Below are 22,610 nucleotides of genomic sequence, written 5' to 3'. Positions count from 1 at the left end.
AGTCATCTCAAGTGAAAAGCAGAGGCATGCAGGTAGGCAATCTGTTTAGCTGGGGTATACATACATTGGTGATTAAAATGTAAGACCCCTCTCATTTTATTGATACAATAAATAGGAAACTATGTATATAATCAGCTGTCCCCAGGACCAGATGAGCTTCTGGCTCACAACACAGCAGATAAAGCTCGTATCTGCAGTGTGGCATACGGACTGACCCACAGGAATATTAATCTATAGAATTACTAAGAAGCAAAATCCCCTGCACTTTCATTCACTCTGAAAGAAGACAATAATGCTCCTAGTTAGTTAAGCAATCCTTTCAGTGCAGCAGTGGATAAATTTAACATGATGGTTTTGTGCACTGCTATCCCAAAGGCTGCTGAAAATAAAAACCTGGATTTTTTTTCTCTCGCTTTTTACCTAAACCTGCCATTCTTCCATTGTTGGATATTCTAGTCATGAATATAATCAACCCAAAAGTTCTCTCATACCTGAATTTATCTGTTTCCCTTAAGTCTCTTCTATACCTGCCACTTCTGTCACAGTGAGAACTCTGTGAAGGAGAAATCTGACAATGGAATCTCAAGATCATAATCACAACTAAAATTCCTGGCTGTCAATCAGGATTGAGACATGCAGCTGAGATGCAGTTCCTCTGTTGCTCATGAGAACCTCAGTTACCGTCAGATCTCTTCTGGATGGAGCCTCTCAACAGTCCTACTTGGACCTGATGTCAAAAGGTTTTGGAAACTTCACAGTAGTGCCCAGAGTGTGCATGGATGTTCCCTTGAACTGCCATTTGCTCTTTAACATTGATCTTGGTGTGGTGCTTCACACATACCAAACCTTTTGTTTCTGTGGGTGCTCCTAATGCAGTCTCAGGATAAAAAGGCAGCCCCTGAGTGGATGTTGGCACTCAGTGCTCATACTGTAGCTTCTTGCACATCAAGTGTAAAAACAGGATGTGTTCCATAAGTGTATGAGCAAATAATGTGCAGAAGTCACCTTTCATGTGCTAACAGAACTAAGTGCCGATGAATTCTGCTACACTAACATGCAGAAAAAGACAAATATTGCCAGGTGGATCTGAATGAATAATCGTGATGTTTTCTGCCTATCTGTATGTGGGAACCTGGCACACCTCATACTTTACATAGACTTTGTCCAGTGAGATGTAAACACAGCACTGGTCTATCGTTAATGGAGGGTCTTGACTTAAATTTGAAGCTGCCTTAATTTTCCAGTTTACAGGAAGGGAACTAGAAGAGGCTTATCTTGCATAAATCCAGCAGTCAAAGGCAGAAGTCGAAATGCAGTGGCCTGCTATCTTGCAAACCTCGTGAAACTTCAACTCAACATTCTTTCCAGATCAACTTAAATATGGATACATACATGTGTAAGAACAAGTTGAATGAGCTTCTATGCTGACTGCTTTAGTTAACGGAAAACTCTGTTTTTCAGAGACAGGAGATACATCAGATGTCTCTATAAAAAGGCCCTACTCTGAACATCTAAGTTGGAGAATTTTTAGATGCCTTCTCTGCCTGCCTGTATCTGTATAAGCTTGAATTTTTTCCTACATGTTGACTGTGAAGGTGCATGTAGGGGAAGAAGCTCTACCAACTCTTACCTGATGGATTAAATGAAATTACTATCTTCTGCTGTCTGGAAATTCAAATACTGTAACACTAGCTGAAGCACAAGGCACCCATAACTTCCAAGGATGCAAAGAGTAACTGATATTATCTTAATATGATATAAAGAAAATAAGGGAAATAATTTTGCTAATGACAATGGTGTTATTTTACCCACCTTATTAGTTCAACACTAAGCAAGCAACTAAACACAAACTATAACTCCAGTGAAATGCTGGATGGGTAAGCTTGGGAGAGGTGAAAAGAGAAATCTTAGAAACAAAATTCCAGACACAAGGTGCTAAAATAATGTTGCTGGAAACCCCAAACTTCAATGTCAACTTAAACTTTTAAATCAGTGTTAGGTGTATCTGCTGTAGCACCTGGCAACTCATTTGTGTTCAGTGATGGTGAAGCTCTTCATGCCTCTTCCACTGCCAAGGGCACAAAGCACTGCTTCCAGTGCTATGAGTGGCTTGCATTAAATCTGAAATGCAGCAACTGACTCATTCAGATCTGAAGTTTGGATGAATTGCTGATAAGCATACTTAAATACTCTCTCTTTTTTTAATGAAAGTTAACAAGGGGAGGATATCAAAGTTTTGGTGCTCACTGAGGAGCCAGGCAGGTAAAACCAAACCTGGTAAAATTGCCCCTGCTTTATTTGCAGGTATGTCTCATGACTTATGCATAAGAAACATGATGAGTCTGTGTTCAGCATGTCAGAACTACAGATCATTGAATACTGCAGAACTTCTGTCAGTGCTGACAATTCTGACATGGTAAAAATACCTTGACTGCTGGGGCACTTAACTACCAAGTACAACCTGGCTACAGCTGTGTGAAACTTCTAGCTTCCTTGAAACAAGGACTCCCTGCTGCTGTCAGGGTGGGAAACTTGTTCTGCTGTCAGACTAACTGGGAATGTGGATAATTCTTGTAAAGTACTCCAAGGTCTGTACACAGGAAAGTGGTAATGAAAGTTAAAGAACAGAAGACTAATATTTCATATGATATAAATCAACTATGTGCATTACATGGAAGAACATCACAGTTTTTATAAAACAGAAACATGGATGGTGGAGCACAAACCCAAGTTTTCTAGAGTATTTTAAAACTGCATTGACACAAGCTATGTGCAAGTTCTGCTTTGGCTTTCTCCAGAGTACATTGCCCAGCTTCTGAGCAGCCCTCTTAACTGCTGGGTGTCTCCTTTCAACCCATGAATTGGGTGATTCATCTTTCTGTTTCAAGAAGTCTAAAAGTGAGATCTGAGGAAGTGCACAGAGGAAACCTCAAAACAAAGGGGAATTTTTAAGCCAGCTGAAGCTGCTACCTTGCTAGTTTTGTAAACACTGCAAGAGATAGGCATTTGAAGTGAGTAAACAGCTAAAATCAGTTAAAAATCTAATGGACTAACAAATTGGAAACTTAATTGGATGGTGAGCTTCCATTTGTATCGCTCAACTTTTGCATGCTGAATCAAATTGGTTCAAAACAACAGCAAGTATTCTAGGAATTGAGGCAAGATTGCCATTGACTAGAGTTTCTGTCTGGACAGCAGAAGCCAGGTACAAGTTGGAAACAGAAGTCTGTCTGCAGGGTAATACAAAGTTCCCAGAAGCTCTTAATGGAGTCTGATATATTTTCATTACAGTTCTATCATATTTCTAAGAGGTTAAAGCTCTGCTAGAATGGAATGATGTCCTTTAGAGAAAAACTATGGTGAGAGGAGGAGTGGAACAAGCTCTGGGAGCTAGGAGGTTGCACAGTGAACTTTAAGGATTCCAGAAAGTAGGACAGCCTTCGACACAAAGTTTTGATTACAAATATTGCAGTGCTTGAGCTACAAGTATATGCTTACACTGACCACAAATATTAGTTTCATAACTCCATAATTTTCTGGCCTACAGATAATATTGTCTTTTCATGCTTATGTGCACCACATTAATTTGTTACAGGAAACTTGTGAAGTATAGCTTAGACTTAAATGGAAGTTCATCCCAAGCAGGTACATAACTATAGGGTAATTAACACTGGGGAGATCCAGGTCAGGTGAGACTCTTCTGTACTGAAGCAAATAAAATAGGTGACACTTTGGTAGACTTTTAAGATTCTAAACAGAAAATTAATGTGCTTACTCATATGTTGAGAGGCTAGACTTAGCACCTTTAACTACACTATGAGACTCAACTGACTTGTTCTCTTCCTTGCTGTTCTGACTGAAACTTTACAGGAGGAAGTGCATAAAGAAGCTGAACTGTGCTGCCTTGACTTGGATGTGAATCTCTTACTGCATATCATGACTGGATATTTCTAATCATAGCACGGATGCTACGTAAGAAAGCAAAGTATGTGCGCTTTCCAAATGCTGGCAAACCAAATTATACAGGATAACTGCTTATAGTGTCCTCATTCCAGTGAGCACTCTGCACACGTATAATTCTGTGCTAGTTCATATCAGAACAAATAAATAGGCTGGTCAGGGGAAAGCCACCAAAAAACCCCCTGGGTTTTGACTGTTATGGAAATACATTATTGGTGTTACTTTTTTAATGAAAAGGCATGATAAATTCCTATTTAATAGTACTCTCTAAAGAGAAAATGACAGAATGAAACCTGAAGAATGTGCTGAAAGGGTGAGAGTCAAGTAGAATGTTCTTCTGTAGCTTCATAACTGTGCCATTTTCTTGAGATTCAAATTTCATGCTCATGGGACCATCTGTGCATATGTTTTTGCAGAAATAAGGCTTGGCTAATATTCCAGAGGAACGAATCTTCAGTTACCAGCTGAACTGATATTGCTTATAGTCAAACATGTTTGCGTTTTCATCCTACCAGGCTACCTGTAGATGTTCAGTGGAACAACGACAGTTCAGGCAAGTGCCTTCAAAACAGCTGACATCCTTGTAAGGTCCTGTTAACAAACATTGTCTCTGAAGAAGTAACAAGCACTACAAGTTTCCGCTGGCTGCTTTCAATCTTTTACTGCACCGTACTTACTGGTCTGTCAGCACTCAATGTTTAACTTATGCCATGAAAACTCTCAGGGCACGTGTACAATGAATATCCTCATTTGCCTGCAAGTATAAAATATTTTCCCCTTGGTTTTAATCTATTTAAAATAGCAGAATCCTTGAGAAGAAGGAGTAAATCTTTCTGGCTTGAATTTCAGGACACTAGCCACAACATGTTTCTGCACTAGTGTCACAGGGGGAGGAAAACACATATCTGCATTAATGTAACAAGGGTGGGTTTGGGCTGTAATTTAATTTCCACAGCAGTGTGTCCAAATCAGTTGGACAGCTTGTAATTAACTTCTTCTCAGGAACCACATGTAAACAGCATTTGTTTGAGGAAACTTTGATTACTCCCTATGAACTGCATTTCCACCTAAAGCGCCTGTTCTTGTGTCAGTGCAAGTATTTTGGAAGTCTGCTTCCTCAATAATTCTTTCTGCTCTAGCAACTGATCTTGCCACACAAGGAATCTAACACATCCAGACCCTAGGTGTAATACTGTGCTAGCTTCTTATGCTAAAAGCAAGTACAGTTTGAAGTGCCAAGTCTGCAGGGTGCGCTTAAGCTGGTGGAGTTGAGCTTCTCTCCCCTGGCAGGAGAGGAAGAAATTTTCAAGTACTCAAAGTATAAACTTAACAGCTTTTCAGGATATGTTTCTCCCTTTCTATTAAGTAAATTAATTAGCATGCACAGCGATAGAGTGGGTGGAAGATAAAACATCTCTTTAAAATGTAATGCTCTCTAGAATACACACTTACTTTCAGCAAAGGAAGTGGAAGTCTGAGCTGATGGCTGCCTTACAGACAGTATGGTCACATCTGGGCATGAGTAGTTTCCTGTGTGGATGCTGCAGTGTCTGGAGGCTTCCTCATAAGTGAAGAATGTCTGTGCAGCCACTCTCCTGGTTTACTAAAGGCACACTGAGATGTTTTGCAACTATTTTAACTTGCTAAAAGTTCCGATTATGAAATGTTTCTCTGAACTGTCTTGTTTCTCAGACTTTACACTACTTGGCCCCTACGGCACTATCAAAGTACTCTAGAACATGTTTGGAGAAGCATAGTCAAGGTTTTGCCTAAAATTGTCCTGTCTAAAGTCAAATTGATACCTTTTTTTTTTTTTTGTGAGGACAAACAATAGAAGACTAAACTTGAAGTACTTCAATATGAAGTACTTCTACTAAAGCCTATTGTCCATGCTATGGCTGCTTGAGGTAATTAGGTTTGTCCAATACCTTTCGTCTCAAAGGATAAAAAGCATTTTTTGCTGAAGCCAACAAAATGGGTTATTTCATCCACAGCTGGACAAGGGCCTTCATGTAAATTCTGCCATCCAGCAGAGACTACACATAAATACATGCAAAAACCACTTTGTTTTTCTTCCCTAGGCTTAACTTTCCATGCACTTCTCCTTTCTACCAACAACTCAGTCTAGTCTTGTCAGAAGCTTATTCTTCTAATTGCCATTACAAAAGGTTTTTTAAATCATGTTTTGGTAGCTAAAATACGACATAAATAAAAAGAGCTGTTACTAGTGCTAGCGCAGAAGCAAAGGAACCAGACACAGTACTAACAGCTGGCAGAGAGGACAAAGATTCAAAAGTTAAGAAAAGCATCTGCTTATCGTTTGATAGCAGCTATCTGTCTAAATCCAACCTAGAAAATTAGATCCTGCTACAGATGGTATAGAGATTATATACATCTCGCTGGGCAAAAAAACCCCTCTGTTTAGATATAACAGTATTAGATCAAGAGGGTATTCCGTTCACTTCTGTCCTTTGTGTTGCTAAAACAGAAAACTAAAACCAAAACAGCTCAGGATAATTTTCTGGTGCCTAAAGCTCAAGCTAGCAAGCTTGCATTTGTCTTCCAAGCTTAGAAGAACCTACTGCTGTACAATACATTAGCTTTATTTTACATGTAGCATATTTCTCCCACCCTTAGTCTACGTGGGACTTCAAGTTGAGCCTTTCTCTCTTTTACTGAAGGAGAGAAAGTATTGGAAGGACATATACAAGATATTGCTTCTCTTTTGAGCTCAGATCTAGCTCCTTTCATCAGCATTAAATTGATATTTGGATAACAGAGACATGAAGTGCAAATGCTTTTTGAAAGAAGCAAGATGAAAAGTTTTAAATGAGCTATATTAACACCTACAGTATGTCAGTGTTAGCACAAAAAGACATTGTATGACCAACACAACATGTGCCAGTACCTCACAGTATGAAAAGGAACAAAGTATTTAGTTGCTTCTGGACCTGAACACCAGGTATTTCCTTCCAAGCAGAGGTGCCTAATCGCAGGCTAGAGGAAAAAGGGTCAGGTCTTCCTGGGACCAAGGGCGGCGCGCACCGGGCTGCTCCACCTGCCCTGTGTGAGCTGCCCTCGCTGCCGAGCCGGGGGGCTCCCGCTTCTCCGGGGCAGCTTCCCTGTCCAGCCGCCCGGTGGACAGCTCCGGTGCAGCGGGGCTTTGGCCACCTGCCACCGCCTCGATGGGGCGAGCCCCGCCCCGCGCCTCACCGCAGCCCCCCACGGAGCAGGGAAGGGGGCCCAGGCCCCGGCGCGACGGTGATACCTTCCCCGGCCTCCCCCTCCCGAGCCGGCTCCGGACCCGTCCCAGTCCCGCGGGGGTTCAGCTGCTTCCAGGAGGAGGGACATCCCCCCGCTCCCGCTGTCGCCACCGGAGGGGGAGGACGCCAGCCGGGGAGGCGTTTCCATGACAACCCGCCGCCCGCCCCGCGGCCCAGACACCCGTCCCCGCCACAGCGGGGCCGCGATCCCCGGGCGTCCCCAACCTGCCCCCGTTCCCGGCCGCGTCCCGCCCGCCTCACGGCCCTCGTCGGGAGGATACAGCTTGAAGCCCCGGAGGATCTCCTTGGCCCGCTCGTCCGTGGCCGACATGGTCGCGCCGCGCGGCGGGCGGCCGGGACTGGGCCGGGCTGGCCTGGCTGCGCGGGCCTGGGCGGGAAGGCGGCGGTGACAGCGGCGCCTCCGGACCCCCCACCCCTCCCCCCTCACTCCCTCGCACCCGCCACTGGCCGGCGCAACCAACCCCAGCGGCCCCCCGCCGCCCCGCCCCCAGCCCGCCGCTCCGACCAATCGCACTCTGCCTCCGCCCCAACGCCCCGCCTTCCGGCTGACGACGGGCGGGGCAGCTGGCCAATCAGACGGCGCGCCCGCGCCCCTGCCTCCCCCTCCCGCCATTCAAGGGCGGCTGCGCGGCGGTCGCTAAGGCGTACGCGCGGGTCGGGCCTGACGTCGCCGGAGGATGGGAGTCGCCGCAGGACAAACCTTCCCCGGCCCCTCCGCTGCGCCGTGGTGAGGCGGGGGCCGGGCCGCGCCGGGCCGGGCCGGGAGCAGGCGCCCCTGCAGGACGCCGCAGGTGTAGCCGAGGGGGCGAGGAGCCACCTCGGCCCGCCCGCGGCCCTCACGGCTCGCTGCGCACCGGGAGAATCCCGGGTGGGCGGGTTGGCGCCTCTCCTCAGCCGGTGGGCCGGGCTGGCCGGGCTGGCCGGGGGCTCATCCCTCGGGCTGCTTGACGGCAGCCCAGCCGGAACCTGGGTAGTACCGCTCGGCGTGTTGGGGCCCAGAGCAGCCGCCGCGGCTGACACGGCGGCCGTGCTGGAGAAAGGGTACAATAGTTTGTTTTCCCTGGAACAAAAGCAGCGTTCTTCATGGCAAAGAAATGTGGGTCTTGTGTCCGTGTAGCGAAGTAGGTTGTGGGGGAAGGAGTCTGGGTCATTGGCACATCACAGAAGCCAGGCTATTCTTTAATATGAACAGGACAAATTAACTCCTCCGTTAACAATCTGAGTGTAGATAATGCAAAGCATTAATAAGTCATGAGGAAGCAAAGAAAGGCTGCAGTTGTAATCCAGGCTCAGAACAGGAGCAGCGAACAATGACAGGGCTGTCAATATAGTCATGGCTCTGCTTGCTTCCAGCCTCTGTGCAGATGAGAATGTGAATGTTATGAAAGGTTCCATTTCATGCATAAGGACAGGGCTGCTGTCACTATAAGCAAAAAGAAGTCTCAATAGTAAAAACCAGCATTTATTTCCCTGATATATGTGACCCCTGCTCTGCCTCACACCATCAGTTTAAGAGTGTAAGAACTGATCATTTTGACTCTGGGAGGATCACCAGGGCTATGCTATGCTACTATACATATATATCTTTTAATAAGAGTCCTTGCTGGGTTTTAGGTAGGTTGTGTAACTGTATGCTGTCTAAGGATGAGGCACTAGAGATCACCGAGTAGAAAAGACTAACTGGGAGAAAAAGCAAGCACAAAAAATAGCAGACCTGAAGAAGGCAGAAACAAAATGAGGTGGGGGAAGAGACTGCCAGGTGTAAGTATTACATGCTGGTTTATGCATAAGGAACTCAGTTCTGTACTTGTTCAGGCTCTTCAGAGCTGAAGAAGCAGGAGACCAAATGGATCTTGCAGTGAGGAACTCCTGCAGCATTGAAGGACTTATCTAGCAGAGAGGCAGGAGTGTTTCAGGATTTGGATTTGGGCCTTTGTGTTTCCTGGAGAAACTGAAGAATTCCTAGATTTACTTTGCCATGCAGGCCTCTCATTTTTGAACTTCTGAAAGTGACAAAAGACCTTATGGCTTAAGTGTGAAGTTCTTCTGACTGTCCTGGACACGAGGAGCAGTACCATACCTGACACCGTAACTCTGAAAGTGACAGAAACCCTGGGATCTATCCTCTCAAAATCATTTGACTGCATTAATACAAATGACACCCTCAAGCATGTGGCTTTCCAATCCACTTGCAAAAAAAGCTACTGCAAGTCTCAGTATCCATTGATGCCACATTGTACTGAGAACCTCACCTTTGCTTTCACATCTCTAGCTGGTGGGACAGTTTCTGAGCTGCTACTGCAGGTGACAAGATGCATCCAGCCTGCTTTCTGCTCCCCCATAAGCTGTTCTCTCAAGGTACAGATACATGTGTTGTGTTTTTTCTCCAGATCAGCATAACTGGGAGATGGTTTCATAAGCTGGGACTTCATCCCATCCCGTACCTGATGGAAGGGGTTGTACAGCTACGTATCTGCAACACTCAGGCACACACGTCACTCGTCTCCTGGCCAGGCTGCCAGGTGAATGTCCACTGAGCAGCTTAAGTCTCTGGATCCTGGGAACTATGGAGAGCTTGACAGGTTCTTCTGCAAGACCTGGGAGCTCCCATTACCTCATGCTTCGGGAGATGTGTGCTGGCAGCTGCGAGGGTCAAGAGGCTGGAATAAATGGATGAAGCGTGGTAAAAGCACACACAATGAAACTGCATCCAAGACTCTGTTAACATTTACAGAGCCTAGTTTATCCCTAGAGCTACTGGACATTTGGTCATGTGCAGATGCACTTGCTCCTGCTCTGACATGGCCACGGTGCCAATAGTGGATTTTATTTTGCTTTAAGTTGCTGGGAAGTTAAATTATTACAGACACTTTAGGAACCAGATCCAAATCCTAGAGACTAAATCTAGCTTAAAATATTCTGGATATAGTATGTATTATGTGGGTTAGTGGCAAGATCCTGTGTTGTACTAACATACCTCTTTTCAGAAGAGACTTTTATTTAAACCACAATTTGTGAAAGATGAGGAAAAAAGAAACACAAAAATGCCTGCTTTCACACTCAGACCTCTTCTTGGTGAAGCCAGGTGGTAATTCTCTTGCCAATGACCCGTCAGAATCAGGAGTTTAGGAGAGGAGGAACCAGCTCCAGAATGGTGTCCTGGAGGTGTACACCTACAGAGGGCAAAGCTGGTGCCACTGGCCTGGCATGCAGCAGGCAGACGCCAGTGGGATGAGCCGTTGGAGGCACAAGGTGCTGAAGAGCCTGAAGAACCAGACACTGAACTCATTGTGATAGAAGCTGCAGGACAGAGGGGCATCAGTGTGTATTAATCACCCCCTTGTCCTGGTCTCTCCCTTACAGCTGACTTTGCAGCTTCATACCTTGGCTTCTGACAAAGAGAAACCTTGAGAGTTCCTCTCTGGGGCTCCACAACCCCACAGCTTGGGGAGATTGCTCTGGATTTATGGCTTCTTTTCTCAGGCAACACAGGGAAACAAGGTGAATTACCTGCTGTCTGAAAGGGACCTGGACTGCAGACTCACAAAGGGAGGAGATGGGGTGAGTCAAGAGATAATGCCAACATTAAAAGATAAAATGGATTAACATCTCCCTGCTCACAGAAAGCTGTGTGGGTGGCGCAAGAGGTTGCAACAGCTGTTTAAAAGGGGATGAGACAGATGGGCATCCACATATTTTTCTCTCAAAAAAAACCCCAGAAATCCATCCCAAAAGCTTAGCTTAGCTGATACTATCCTCCAAAGTCCACGTCAGCCAGCCAAGCTGGCCGGCAGCAGTTGGGAAGTGTCAGGACAGCCTGACTAAAGGACCCTCCTGGCTGACCTATGCAGGGCTGTAACAACTGATTTTTACCCACAGGCTCCAGCAAGAGGTTGCAAAAACAATCCATGGGAAACAGCTCACAATCATGTATCTCCATTTCTATTGCAGCCTGGGATTTTAGCTTTAATGAGTCTTTAGACAAATGGATCCATGCACTGCTTGCCCATGGCAACTGCTCCAGCATGTCCTGCAGGGCAACAGAAACAGCGGTGGAGGGGCTGTTTAGGATATGATTAAAGAGGTAATTCCCCCTCCCTGTGCAGATGAGATCTAAGTGTGGCTTCAGTAAATTACTGAACGGCTTGTTATAGCCCTGGCTGAATTCCCTTGCTGCACAGAGCCTGTTTTTTTACATCCAATTTGCTTTGAAGCCCAGAGTGTCACAACAGCATCCCAACACCTGCATCTCTGCGCTTGTCTGACACTCCTGCTCTGGAAGACAGGACCCTGGAGACCTGCTGTGGATGGCTGTGAGGTGCAGGCTTAAAGCCCTGTCAGTTTTCCTAATAGTTTCTGATGTTTGTTCCCTGAAAGCTCCCTGCTCCTGACGGCATCAGCCCACAGTTTGATCTTCAGGGAGTAGCTGACTGAAAGCCAGAAGCACTTTCCTTTTGGCTAAAGGATTTTTAACAGAAGCATGCTGTATTCACAGTGCAGCACAGATGAGCATATAGACCTCGGGGAGAGTAACAAGCCCCAAACCCCTCATTTCTGCCCCTGCTCTTCTACACCCTCAAGAGTCTTTTGGCTCCTGATCTCAGCCCTGGAGAAGATCTCAGCCCCTCCAGCCCACTCTCTGCCCCACCACTTCACAGACTGAGCTTTGCTCTTTGGTTTGTCATCTGTATGGGCCATTTCTATGGAGTTTAAATCCATTTTCTAGCACTTTGTGATCTTTCACACCATCTCTTGGCATTTTTTCATTCCCAGCCCAGGAGGACTGGCCCGAGGGGCACAGCTGGTAGCCTCCATCATCCTGCCCCGTTCAATCTGCTAATGGTCCCGCTTCAGCTTCTCGGGCATTGACAGGTTCTTGCCATAAAGTAGGAGATTCAATCCCCTCTGAAGGCTGTGACGTAACGCAAGGACTCGAAAGTGTGTGTGGTGTGAGAGAGACCCGTGTTGCCATGCCATCAGAACAAAGACGGCGCTAAAGCCTGGCCTTGTAGCGCTGGCCCTTGGCACAGATCACCTCAGAGTGCGAAACCGCTGCGACGCCGCCACCGCACCTCACATCCCCGAAACAGAGGCAGAAACCTCGCCGGCCCGCGATGGAACGGCTGCTCTGGGCGCGGCGGGAGCCCAGCCAGCGCGCCGGGCCCTGCCCCGGGGTCGCAGCCAGGCTCGGCCCCGCCACGGACGGGCCCGTGCCGCAGCGGCTGCCGAGGGCCGGCTCCGGCCGCGGGCGGGGGGCGTGCGGCGGAACGTTCCGCGCGCGGCCGCGCGTTCCGGGGGAAGCAGTTGCGCGCGGGACACCGGCGCCGCCATCATGGCGGCCTGAGGCGCGGCGGGCACGGCGCCGGGAGCCGCGGGGCGGGAGGCCAGGCGGAGAGGTAACGGGAGGGAGGAGGGGCGGAGGAGCCGCCGTCCCGGCTCCCCGCTCAACGATCCTTTCGCCCCCGCCGCGGCGCGGACGCGTCCCGCTGCTGCCGGCCATGCGGCTCCGCGAGCCCTGAGAGGCGAGCGGGGCGGCGGTGAGGGGCGAGAGGGCCCCGCGGCGGCATCCCGGGTGAATCGCGCCCTGCGGCGGGGCTCGGCCCGACGCCCGGCCCGGCAGAGGCCCCCGCCGCGGGTCTGTGGGTCGGGAGGGACGGGGAGCCTGGCTCCGTTAGTCTTCCGTTTGTATCTGGGTCCCTCGCGCCAGGGTAAGTCGGTTGTGGAAGGAGCGGCGAGGCAGCCCCGGTAACATGGTTATGCTGACAGGCTGCAATAGAGATGCAGTTGTCTGAACTTGGGAAAGGGCAAAGAATTGGCCTTCCTTTGCTAGCAGGGTACGGAGGGAGCCAGCCAGCCTTTTGTAACCTCATACGGCAGCGTGCTTGTGATTACCGTTGAAGGAGGACAATAGCGTATGAACTGTGAGATGTGGATCTCATTCACGGCTGGGTCAGTTCGTGGGGTCCTCTGTGTCTGTTTCTTACCTGTGAGGGGAGAGAGTGGTACCGAGGTACTCAGGTGCATTTGGAAGGCCCATTGAGTGTTACTGTGTTGCAGAGATTTCTCGGTTGAAATGAGGTATTATTCAGTCTTACCTGCACGTGTGCCCCCGGTGAAAAGAGTCCCAAAGAGAAATCTTTGTGTGGAGAGCACAAAAGATTACCAGCTCTTGTGCACCTGCAGGTGTAATGGAAAGGAGTAAAGTGTATTTTTTAGAAGCTGACTCATAAAGGAAGCTGGCTGCTTTGCTTTCACAAGTCTTCATTTGGTTGAGCATGGTAAACCAGCAAACACCTGTGTGACTGTTCTACCCCCACGAGGGAAGATGCAGCCCCAGTGGTCACACAGAATGAGTAAGGTTGTCTGGTGTTTGTTGTGCCATGCTTGATAATTATCCTATATAAACATAACAAAAATCCCTCCCTTATCTGCTAAGTTATTTGTTTAGTGCCTAAATAACATACTTTGGAAGTTTTTTTGTTTTCTGTTTGTAAACAAACAACTTACTGTGTTGAACTTGTTAGTAAATAGTGGTTTACATTTCAAAAGCAATGTCTTGGTGCAGGGCGACCACATGCACAGCAGAAATGTCAGGCCATAGCTGAAGACAAAGATCTCTCTTTAGGAAGACTTAAATAGAGCCTTTGTGGAAAGGATATTTTTATCACTTAAGCTTTCCAGTTAACCCAAACCCCTTTAACTGTCCAGTGTGGACTGGTAAGCTACTTACAGCACACAGTGCTTTCTGCCTTTTGGACTCAGAAAGCAATAGGAATTACATATAGCTGTATAGTGGATGTCAAAGGAAGGGGTGCCACCTGAGGACCTCCAAGTGTGCCAATTCTTGACAAAGAATTAACTTAGTTGCTTATTTTGAAGCTGTGTAGTGGGGAAGGTGAAAGTCTTAGCTGGCCTCTAATAGAGGTAGCAGTAAACATCTTTGCAGCTGGCATGATTTGGAAGCATGAGTAGAAGGAAGAGTCTGAAAACAGCATGGAATCTGAACTCTTTTCCTACTGGCAGGAGCAGGTCCTCTTAGGGAACTGATTGGACATACTGCAGAGATTTTACTCAGATATTGTGTGAATCATTTTTGCTCCCCAGATAAATCATCAGTCAAACCTGATGGCATCCTGGCCTGCCCTCTGAATGCTGGAGGAAAGCCTGTCTCAGCTCACACAGAAGCATTGCTCTGCTGAGCGTGCCTTCTGACCTGCTGCCAGCCAGAATTCAGCAGAGGACAAAGGATGTATTAATATTGTGTTCTTTCGTTGACAGATTGAAAACCTAGAATGGCAGGAGAACAGAAACCATCCTGCAATCTTCTAGAGCAGTTTATTTTACTAGCCAAAGGTACAAGTGGCTCAGCTCTGACTGCTCTTATAAATCAAGTGCTGGAGGCTCCTGGGGTTTACGTCTTCGGGGAGCTATTGGAGTTAACAAATGTTCAAGAGGTAAGAGATGAGTTTCTATCCTAATGCCCCTTCTGCACTCCAGTATAAAGGATCACCAGAAGTTTCCACAGACAGCCTGTGTGTGAAATTTCTGTGCCAGGAAGGGCCTGGTTCCGAGATGTTTGTGTACGAAAGATGGATGTTGCTTTTGCCTGTATATATTAGACGTTTAAAAATACCTATATATAGCTTTGCTACCTTAATGTAGCTCTGCTAACCTTTGCTAATACAGCAGAAACTTGGCAGCAGCACAGTGACAGTTTTAAGAAGGCACCTAGCCAGCCAGCAATGAAAAAAACCTTCTTCTACTCCTTCATTATCCTAGACAGCATAACTTCAGTGCTCTCCAAAAGTCTTTGTGAACAGATGTCTAAGTGTATCAGGCCTGGGTGGTAACAAAATCCAAACTATTTCAAACCAAGGTGGGAAGTAAGTTCCAGAGTTTTTACTCAGAATGCCTCCCCAGCAGCCCCCTCCACTACAACGAGAGAATGTAGACTGGGTATCTCTGCCGCTGGAGCAATGTGGTGTTCACCAAATTTGGCTTTCCAGACAGGCTCTTAGATATACCAAAAAATGCCTCTCTGGTCATTCAGCATCAGATTGCAGTTTCTCCTGGTTCTGTGTGCAGCAAATGCTATTAAGAAAACTCCCCCAACCTTTACTTTTTGTCAGTAAAATTCACTGCTTGGTGCTGCAGTTATTCCAGTGAAGTGTTTGCAAGTGAGAGGAGTGCTGTTACTTTCAAATGGCCTCAGCTTAAAATGTCACAGCTTGCTATGCTTTGAAGTTTTTGTGGCTCTGAAGGTAAGCTGTGTTTGCTTTCCCAGTAGTAGCAAGGGTGCTTAATCAACCAACACCGCTGCCTGCATGCTTGTCACGGTGAGAAGAGCTGGCCCTGGAGGTTGTCAGTTGAATTTAAGAGACACATTTTTCTTTTAGCCCCTCAGGTGCCACACAAAGCTGTTGACAGTCCAAACTGTGGTTAACACAGTCCTGGTGCATAGAAATGGTTGCATCATCTCGACTCTGAAACTGCTGAAATTGGCTGCCGCTCATGAGGCCTTACAGCGGCTCCAGCTCTTTAAGATCTGGACATAATTTCTTTTCTGGGTACTACTTTTCCTATGTAGATTTAAAACACACTCTGGAGAAGTTACCTAGCAGTGTCTGTTACCATTTAACATGGAATTTCTTTCGTTGTCTTCCCATCCAGCTCGCTGAAGGCTCTAATGCTGCTTATTTCCAGTTGCTGAACCTGTTTGCGTACGGAACGTACCCAGACTACGTAGGTAAGAGACTGATGTTGACAGAGCACAAGCCTGGGTTGCCCTTTAGAATTGGCAGAGGCAGTTCTTTGCTTTCCGTGGTACCTGAGTGAAAGTGTTCAAGAACAGGAGTTGCTTGGGAGGAGAATTGTTTGTGGGGCAGATCTTTGGGTCATATGTGCTTTTTAATTGTTCAGATGGGAAGGAATGACTGGAGTTTGGTGTTTCAGTCTGCAGCACTGTGTCAAATCAGCCTGTAGCACCAGTTGCTGGCGTTCATGGGCTGCTTACCTGTGCAGACTGCTATTTCAGGCATCTCTGTTGAAATTGAGGTGACAGTGGTTATGGAAGCTGCAGAAAACTTAGCCAAAATTGCTCTGCATTATTTATAAAAACCTGTCTGGTTTATGGGATAACCTTTTATTCTGTGATGGAATTGCTGAAACAAAATGGAAGCATTTCTTAGCTAGGATACGAATCGAAATAATGACTCTTACACAGCTTCAGGACTATGTGTGAATCATCTTAGTATCTGTTGAGATGTGCTTTTATCTCTGGTGCTTATGCTTCCATTCTGCTTCAGTTTAGTACTTCATTTGTGGGTAACAGCCTAATCCAGGCCATTACGGTGTGACACATAATTCTGTCACAGTGCTGGCTATCACTGTGGTGGGTGAGCTCTCTAGTTACTGTAAGGAGAAGTTGCATCTGTAAGTGCAAGGACTGGAAATTCCAGTGGCTGTGGAGCAACACAAACCTCGTGAATTCTGTGACTGATGAGAGAATGTGCTTTATTGTGCATGGGTCTTGTGTTCCCCAGCATGTGATAGCACACTTTGGTCTTTCTTTTCTAGTGAAGAAAGGGGGAAAAGTAGTAAAAATGTAGAGTGTTGAAGGAGGTGGGAGGGATGAGAGAACTTGAGTGGCCCTGAAACACTGATTTCCATTAAAGCAGATACTTTAAAGAGTTTCTTTGCTTTGGAAAGCTGCCAATTTCCTTTCTGTTTTTAAATATTCATGAGGCACATGGATATAATACAATGACAGTGAGGCCATCTAGATTAATAATTTCTCCTCCCTTCGTCACTTTATGCTTTCAACCCTAATTCTGCAGCCCTTCAGAGAAATAAAACCATCTGTATTTAAAACTGAATCACTGAAGGGGGAAGATTTTATTCTGTCAGCTCGTTAATGAAATAAAAATGGCTTGGTGTTAGAAACAAAGCATTGACCAACTGTTTTGGCAGGACAGCACTTGTATAAATGAGTTACAATCCAATTCCAAAACCAGCATTACTAAAGAAGCAGAGAATGGAACTGCAAACTTGTTTTTTAACTTTTCCCCCCTCTCCTTGGGAGTGCTAATCTATCAGTGGCAACTCTCTGCTCAGCAGCACCCAGAGGAGCTGGAGGAGTTGAATCTTTCAGGTTTTACTTTAGGGTAATTAGCCCGAAGTTGTGCTGCCTGGATTAGAAAATTCTTGAAAGTCAGTGCTGAATCCTGTCTTTTTAACTTTAACAGCAAACAAAGATAACCTGCCTGAATTAACAGCGACTCAGAAAAACAAGCTGAAACACTTGACAATTGTAAGCCTGGCTTCCAGAATGAAGGTAACGTACGCTCGTCTTTTTGGTTCTAATTTTTGGCTTTGAAAGTGGCATCAGTCCCATAATGTTGAAGTTGTTTGGTCTGCACAAGTACTCACAAAATATCCTGCAACTAGAAAATACCTGTAATGTACAGTGTTCTCTCATGGTGCATTTGGGACATGAATTTAGTGGACTTCCTTGGATAAGATGTGAGGGTGTCTGCACTGCCAAGCAAATTAGTCAGGAAGGGCTGGAAACTTTCTATGGCATCTTTCACTGCTGGAGATGGAAAATCATTCTTAAAAACACTGACTTTTTTATTCTAGAGAAAACTGAACAGCACTCTTAATTTCTTCTACAATCCCATTACCTTTTTTCCTCTTAACATGCCGTGCCAAAGCCTTGGGAATCAACAAAGCTGTGCCAGAGTATTATGTAGCCTGGTAATGGGCGTTTGTTCTGCCATCGTCGCTGCTGTACTTGTAGGTTGAAGTGTAGGACACAATAAACTTTTGGATCTTGACCTTCTGAGACTTAGCTGTTCATTTTGGCTCAAGGACTGCTAACTTATTCTTGGACTTGCTGTTTTTAGTGCATTCCCTACTCTGTGTTGCTGAAGGACCTGGATATGAGGAATCTGAGGGAGTTGGAAGATCTGATTATCGAAGCGGTTTATACAGATATTATCCAGGGGAAGCTGGATCAACGAAACCAGGTGCTAGAGGTGGATTTTTGTATTGGCAGAGACATTCAGAAGAAGGACATCAGTAACATTGTCAAAACACTTCAGGAATGGTGAGGCAGTCTCTCCATGTTCCTCATACATAGCTTGGCCTGGTTTTTGTTCTTATTCATGTCTCAGTTTCACCGTGTTTAATCAGGAGTCTGATGCTGTAAGCAGGTACGTGGAGGAGGAGTCTGTTGGTCAAGTTTTCCAAGATCCCATCTAGGATTCACTTGTGTTATATATCAAGCCAAGCTCTACTAGGTCTTGAGATTCTACTCTGGCTGTAGCTTTTCCATAGCCCTAGAACCCTAGCCCTAGTATGGAGTCAAGGCCTTTTCAAAAGGATATGCCAAACTGCAGTTGGGATCTTGTGGGAGCTACACCCCTTTCTTCTCTTACACTTGATAGCAAAAGCAGAACTGTCATTTCATTACTTTTCAGCCTTTTTCACTGTGGTGAGAACTGCATGGGCAAGTTCTAGAGAACCACAGTTCTTTGGAGGGAATGTCTCCAAGTCTGAGGTTTCAGATGCCTTTGTTTGCCTTATCTTTTGTTCCTGCAAATGCAGGCTGCAGGCAAACTTATTGGGACTGTGGTACTATTTTTTTGTACCTTTTCCAGGAAGCTGCTTCTCATCTTTTTGTTGGATTCCCTTCCCACCCAAAGCAATTCCCCTGGAGACTCTGGAGCCTGGGGCAGGTTCTGAGCTGAGTGGGAATTGCTTCCTAGTTGCTGTGGTAATGAGTGCAGGGCAAATATTTTGTCCTGAGGTGGGGGCAGGTTTTTTGGTTCTCTACTCCAATTCCCTCCATCCCATCATGGCTCTGGAGGGAGGGAGGGCTCTGGCAGCATCCAGGACTTTACAAGATTGTTTGGAAGACAATTACAAACGCACTGCCAGTTCTCTTCAGTTACAAGTTTTGTGTTGAGTGCTCATCTTTTGAACACTTAACAGCAGGGGGATTATCTCAGTATGACTTTGTCATTTTATTCTAAAGTAAAACTTTAACATTAATGTGTTGCATCCCAGAAGTAATTCTGACTGAAAAAGAAGTTGAGAGTGCATTGAACCTGCAGTCAATGGCAAGAGTAACGTGGACTCTAAAGTGCTGTGAAATACATCGAATTGGCAGCAAAGCTTTTTCTTGCCAGCTTTTTGGAACTCTAAACAGGAAGTATAAATTTAAGATTCTCTTAAACTTTTAGGTGAGCATGACTTTTCAGCCTGATTGAGCTGCTCCAGAGAGAACTCACGAACACAGTTTGATATTGTGTCTCACAGGTGCGATGGTTGTGAAGCAGTTCTGTTAGGAATTGAGCAGCAAGTACTTAGAGCCAACCAGTACAAAGAGAACCATCACCGAACTCAGCAGCAGGTAGAAATGGAGGTGGGTACAGAGTCACTTCAGACTGCTCTATGCTTTTTGAAACGTGTTTACTGCAAAAAAAAATATCTGGTGTCACCTGGTTACTGGCTGTGGCTGAAGTAGGCCAGCAGTCATGCAAATCAGATGTGGTGGTTTGGGAAAGGAAGAAAACACATCTGCTCCATGTGCTGGTAACACCACAAACATAAATGTACCCACTCTGAGCAGGTTGGAACTTTAAAATAAACCTTTATAGATTTGGGTGAGGTAGCTACACTAGGTCTTGTTTCCTGAACTGATTTGTTAGGAAAAGTGTGCTTTTACCACGGAGCTCAGGTGTGATTCTGTTCATTTTACACAAGGCAAGAAGGGAGAAACAGGTCACTTTAAAGCTGAAAGCATAGTTAACAAAAAAATCTCTCGAGTCTCATTGCTTTTGCCAAAAGTGCCCGCAGCAACTTCCTGTCAGAACGTTTCTCTTGGGGTCAAGTCGAGCACCAGGCAGGGCTGGGACACGCTCTGTTCAGCAGCTCGGCCCCTGTTCCCTCATAGCTCGGCGGTAGATGGCAGCACCGGCACGCCGTTTTAGTCCCTGCTGGCGTGTATTTACTTGGGAGAAGCACTCTTGGCTAATACAGCTGTAAAGGTGAAAATGGTTCTCCCGAGACACTTGCTTGGGGTTTATTTCTTGCAGAGGGCTGCATCCCTGCAGGTTTACGTTTCTGAAGCAATGTAAGCTTGGCAGCTTGATTGGCACCTGTAGTGTGTATGGTTTGCCAGATGCCTCTGGCCTGGAGCTGGCACACCTGACTCCTAAACTTCTTTTGGCCTGTCTTTTTTCTTTCTTTTAAGGTTTGCTCCTTGTGTTCCTGGTGAGCCCTACAGGGTTCCAGCGGTCAGACTATGGTGCCTGGTGCTGTATCTCTCCTTTTCAGCCAGAATAGCAGAAGCACTACTGCTACTTCCCACAAAACCAATTTCTCTTCCTGCTTCTAGCAAATATCTGTGGCTCAGCCAGCCAACTAGGCCAAATGGCATTTTCCCTTTTTAAGTGCTGTCCTAAGTGTAAGTCTGTTACATTCACAGTCTCATTTGTTCTTTCTGCTTCTGGCTAACAGACTGGTAGGACAGCTGCCTTCTGCACCAGGGCAGCTGTAGGTCCCTTCAGGCAGATAGAAGGGTGGTGCAGTATTGTGCCACTATTATCTCTGGGGGAAAACCAAAAAGTCTAATCCCTGGTTATTCTGTATTGGACCCAGGCTGGAATCACTAACAACTCTGGCTGCAAGTGGGGATGAAACATTACCTTTAATAAACTCAAGCATGGAGCATGTTTGTATCACCACTCTATACTCAGGAGTTTTTCAGTATGTTTATGAACAGAGTTTCAGAGGAAGAAGCAGGTGCTGATTCACTGTCTCTTCTTGGCCAGGTCACAAACATAAAGAAAACATTAAAAGCTACAGCCTCGTCATCGGCACAGGAGATGGAACAGCAGCTGGTAGAGCGAGAGTGCCCTCCACACACAGAACAAAGGCAGCCCACAAAGAAGATGTCCAAAGTCAAAGGGCTGGTTTCCAGCCGCCACTAGAACATATCATCTAAATGTCATTCAGCAAGGAATGACATCAGGAGGAGCAAAAAAGGACCTGTGCCTCCTTTTTCGGTGGGTTCTGGGCCAGTCCCTTCCAGGCTGGCAAATAAAAGCCCTGTTTGAATAATACAGCTCCCAGTTAGCAGCAACTGGCTAAGTTACACTGTGCAGCCTCTGTTAATTTCCAGAATGTCCCTGTCCTGTATAGAAGGACTTCTAAAGAATGGGACTGACTAAAAGGGGCCAGGGGAAAAAAAAATGAAGTCTCTGTGGACAGCTTATCTCCCTCCCAGCCAGTCTCATTGCTGCTTAACCTTGAAGAAGCTGCTGTACTAAATCAGATCTTGAGAGAACTTCTGTAGCAAGTATCTGAATCCCAGGGTTGAAATGTGGCTACCAAAGCCAGGCTGGGAGCGAGGAAGCCATCAACACAGATCTTTGCATTCCCAAAGGGAGCACAGAAAGGTTTCTAGGCCAGGAGCTGCTTTGCAGGAAACCTTCAGCCTTTTTGCTACCCCTATTTTAAACTGGGGTGAAATTCACACTACCTCGCTTTGTGAAGATGAGATCCAGTGCTGGGCTGTTTACTTAACTGTCTGTTTACTGCCCTTCCTAAGCCCTTTAATCTCTCACAGATTTAAAGCACTGTTCTGCATCTCTGAGGCATCAATACAATAAGGAGGAAGCAGGCTGCTCTTTCAAGCCTTTCTTCTTGCAGGTGGTTAGGGCCATACTAGAAACTGTGTTCCTTCTGCACATGATGTGACCTCCCAGAGCTGCTTGTGAGTTGTTTCCCCTGTTGATACCTTCAAAGGGTAATGGATTTGCTCTTCCTTGGATGTTAATGACGGTGGTCTGCATGGGAGAAGAGCCATCGAGGCAGGCTGGTGGCCCAGGACCCACTGGCAGGGGTCGCAGCAGCATCCCCTTGCTGAAGCAATGGACTTGACTAATCTGTCTGAATTTTGAACGTTTTCAGGTTGTATTTTCCTCCTTGTTTATTTTTTTGTACATTGTTGTGATTCTAAAGCATTTCAGCCTTTGGTTTATGGTTTTTTATTTGTTACAGGCTAACTTCAGGTGATTTGCACCTAGTTGGGCACGGTGTGGGTCGTGGATGTTTTTTAGGGGGGAGGGTGGGGTTGGCATTGAAACAGCAATTCACAAAAAAGCACATTTTGGAAAAAAAGATTAAAAATGCTAATTTAATGTCAGAGTCTGGAGTGTTGGTTTGGAGGCTGCTTTAGGCCTGTAGCCCAACTGCACTTCCTCACTGGAGCGTTTGCTTTGATTCTCCATGTTACGTTACCAGGAGGTCTGTCTGATCTCTCTAATGCATCTGGGAGGCAGGGAAGTGCTCTCCCCA

The 22,610-nt window shown here is 46.2% G+C and overlaps 2 protein-coding genes across 5 annotated transcripts in view; one reads left to right on the top strand and one right to left on the bottom strand.

The window, feature by feature from the left end:
- The window catches only part of PDE6D (phosphodiesterase 6D), a 35,014-nt gene extending 27,357 nt beyond the window's left edge, over nucleotides 1–7,657 (bottom strand). The window contains exon 1 of the mRNA XM_062006157.1: nucleotides 7,505–7,657. Within this exon, the coding sequence (XP_061862141.1) occupies nucleotides 7,505–7,554 (50 nt within the window). The 5' untranslated portion in view covers nucleotides 7,555–7,657. The remainder of the gene's footprint in view (nucleotides 1–7,504) is intronic.
- Nucleotides 7,658–12,563: 4,906 nt separating this feature from the next.
- On the top strand, nucleotides 12,564–22,386 carry COPS7B (COP9 signalosome subunit 7B). Of its 4 annotated transcripts, none has more exons than XR_009819558.1 (8): nucleotides 12,564–12,640; nucleotides 14,523–14,698; nucleotides 15,915–15,990; nucleotides 17,489–17,577; nucleotides 18,149–18,351; nucleotides 19,566–19,671; nucleotides 21,083–21,316; nucleotides 22,059–22,386. XR_009819558.1 is itself a non-coding variant. In XM_062006153.1 (7 exons), the coding sequence occupies exons 2-7, from the start codon at nucleotides 14,537–14,539 to the stop codon at nucleotides 21,239–21,241; spliced, it is 795 nt and encodes a 264-aa protein (XP_061862137.1). In that variant the 5' UTR covers nucleotides 12,564–12,640; nucleotides 14,523–14,536; the 3' UTR covers nucleotides 21,242–22,386. The 4 variants fall into 4 exon arrangements, 2 of the variants coding, with proteins under 2 accessions (XP_061862137.1, XP_061862139.1); XR_009819557.1 differs by having other exon boundaries at nucleotides 21,963–22,386; XM_062006153.1 differs by having other exon boundaries at nucleotides 21,083–22,386.
- The last annotated feature ends 224 nt before the right edge of the window (nucleotides 22,387–22,610 follow it).

This window comes from Colius striatus, chromosome 12 (genome assembly GCF_028858725.1).
Source record: "Colius striatus isolate bColStr4 chromosome 12, bColStr4.1.hap1, whole genome shotgun sequence".
NCBI lineage: Eukaryota > Metazoa > Chordata > Aves > Coliiformes > Coliidae > Colius > Colius striatus.
The sequence above is the reverse complement of the archived record's forward strand: the minus strand, read 5'-3'. Positions and strand labels throughout refer to the sequence as shown.

Coding starts and splice junctions, on each gene's coding strand:
- COPS7B (XM_062006153.1), top strand. CDS start 14,537: ATGGCAGGAGAACAGAAACCATCCTGCAATCTTCTAGAGCAGTTTATT. Junction 17,578..18,148: donor GCCTGGCTTCCAGAATGAAG/GTAACGTACGCT, acceptor TGCTGTTTTTAG/TGCATTCCCTACTCTGTGTT. Junction 19,672..21,082: donor AGCAGCAGGTAGAAATGGAG/GTGGGTACAGAG, acceptor CTTCTTGGCCAG/GTCACAAACATAAAGAAAAC.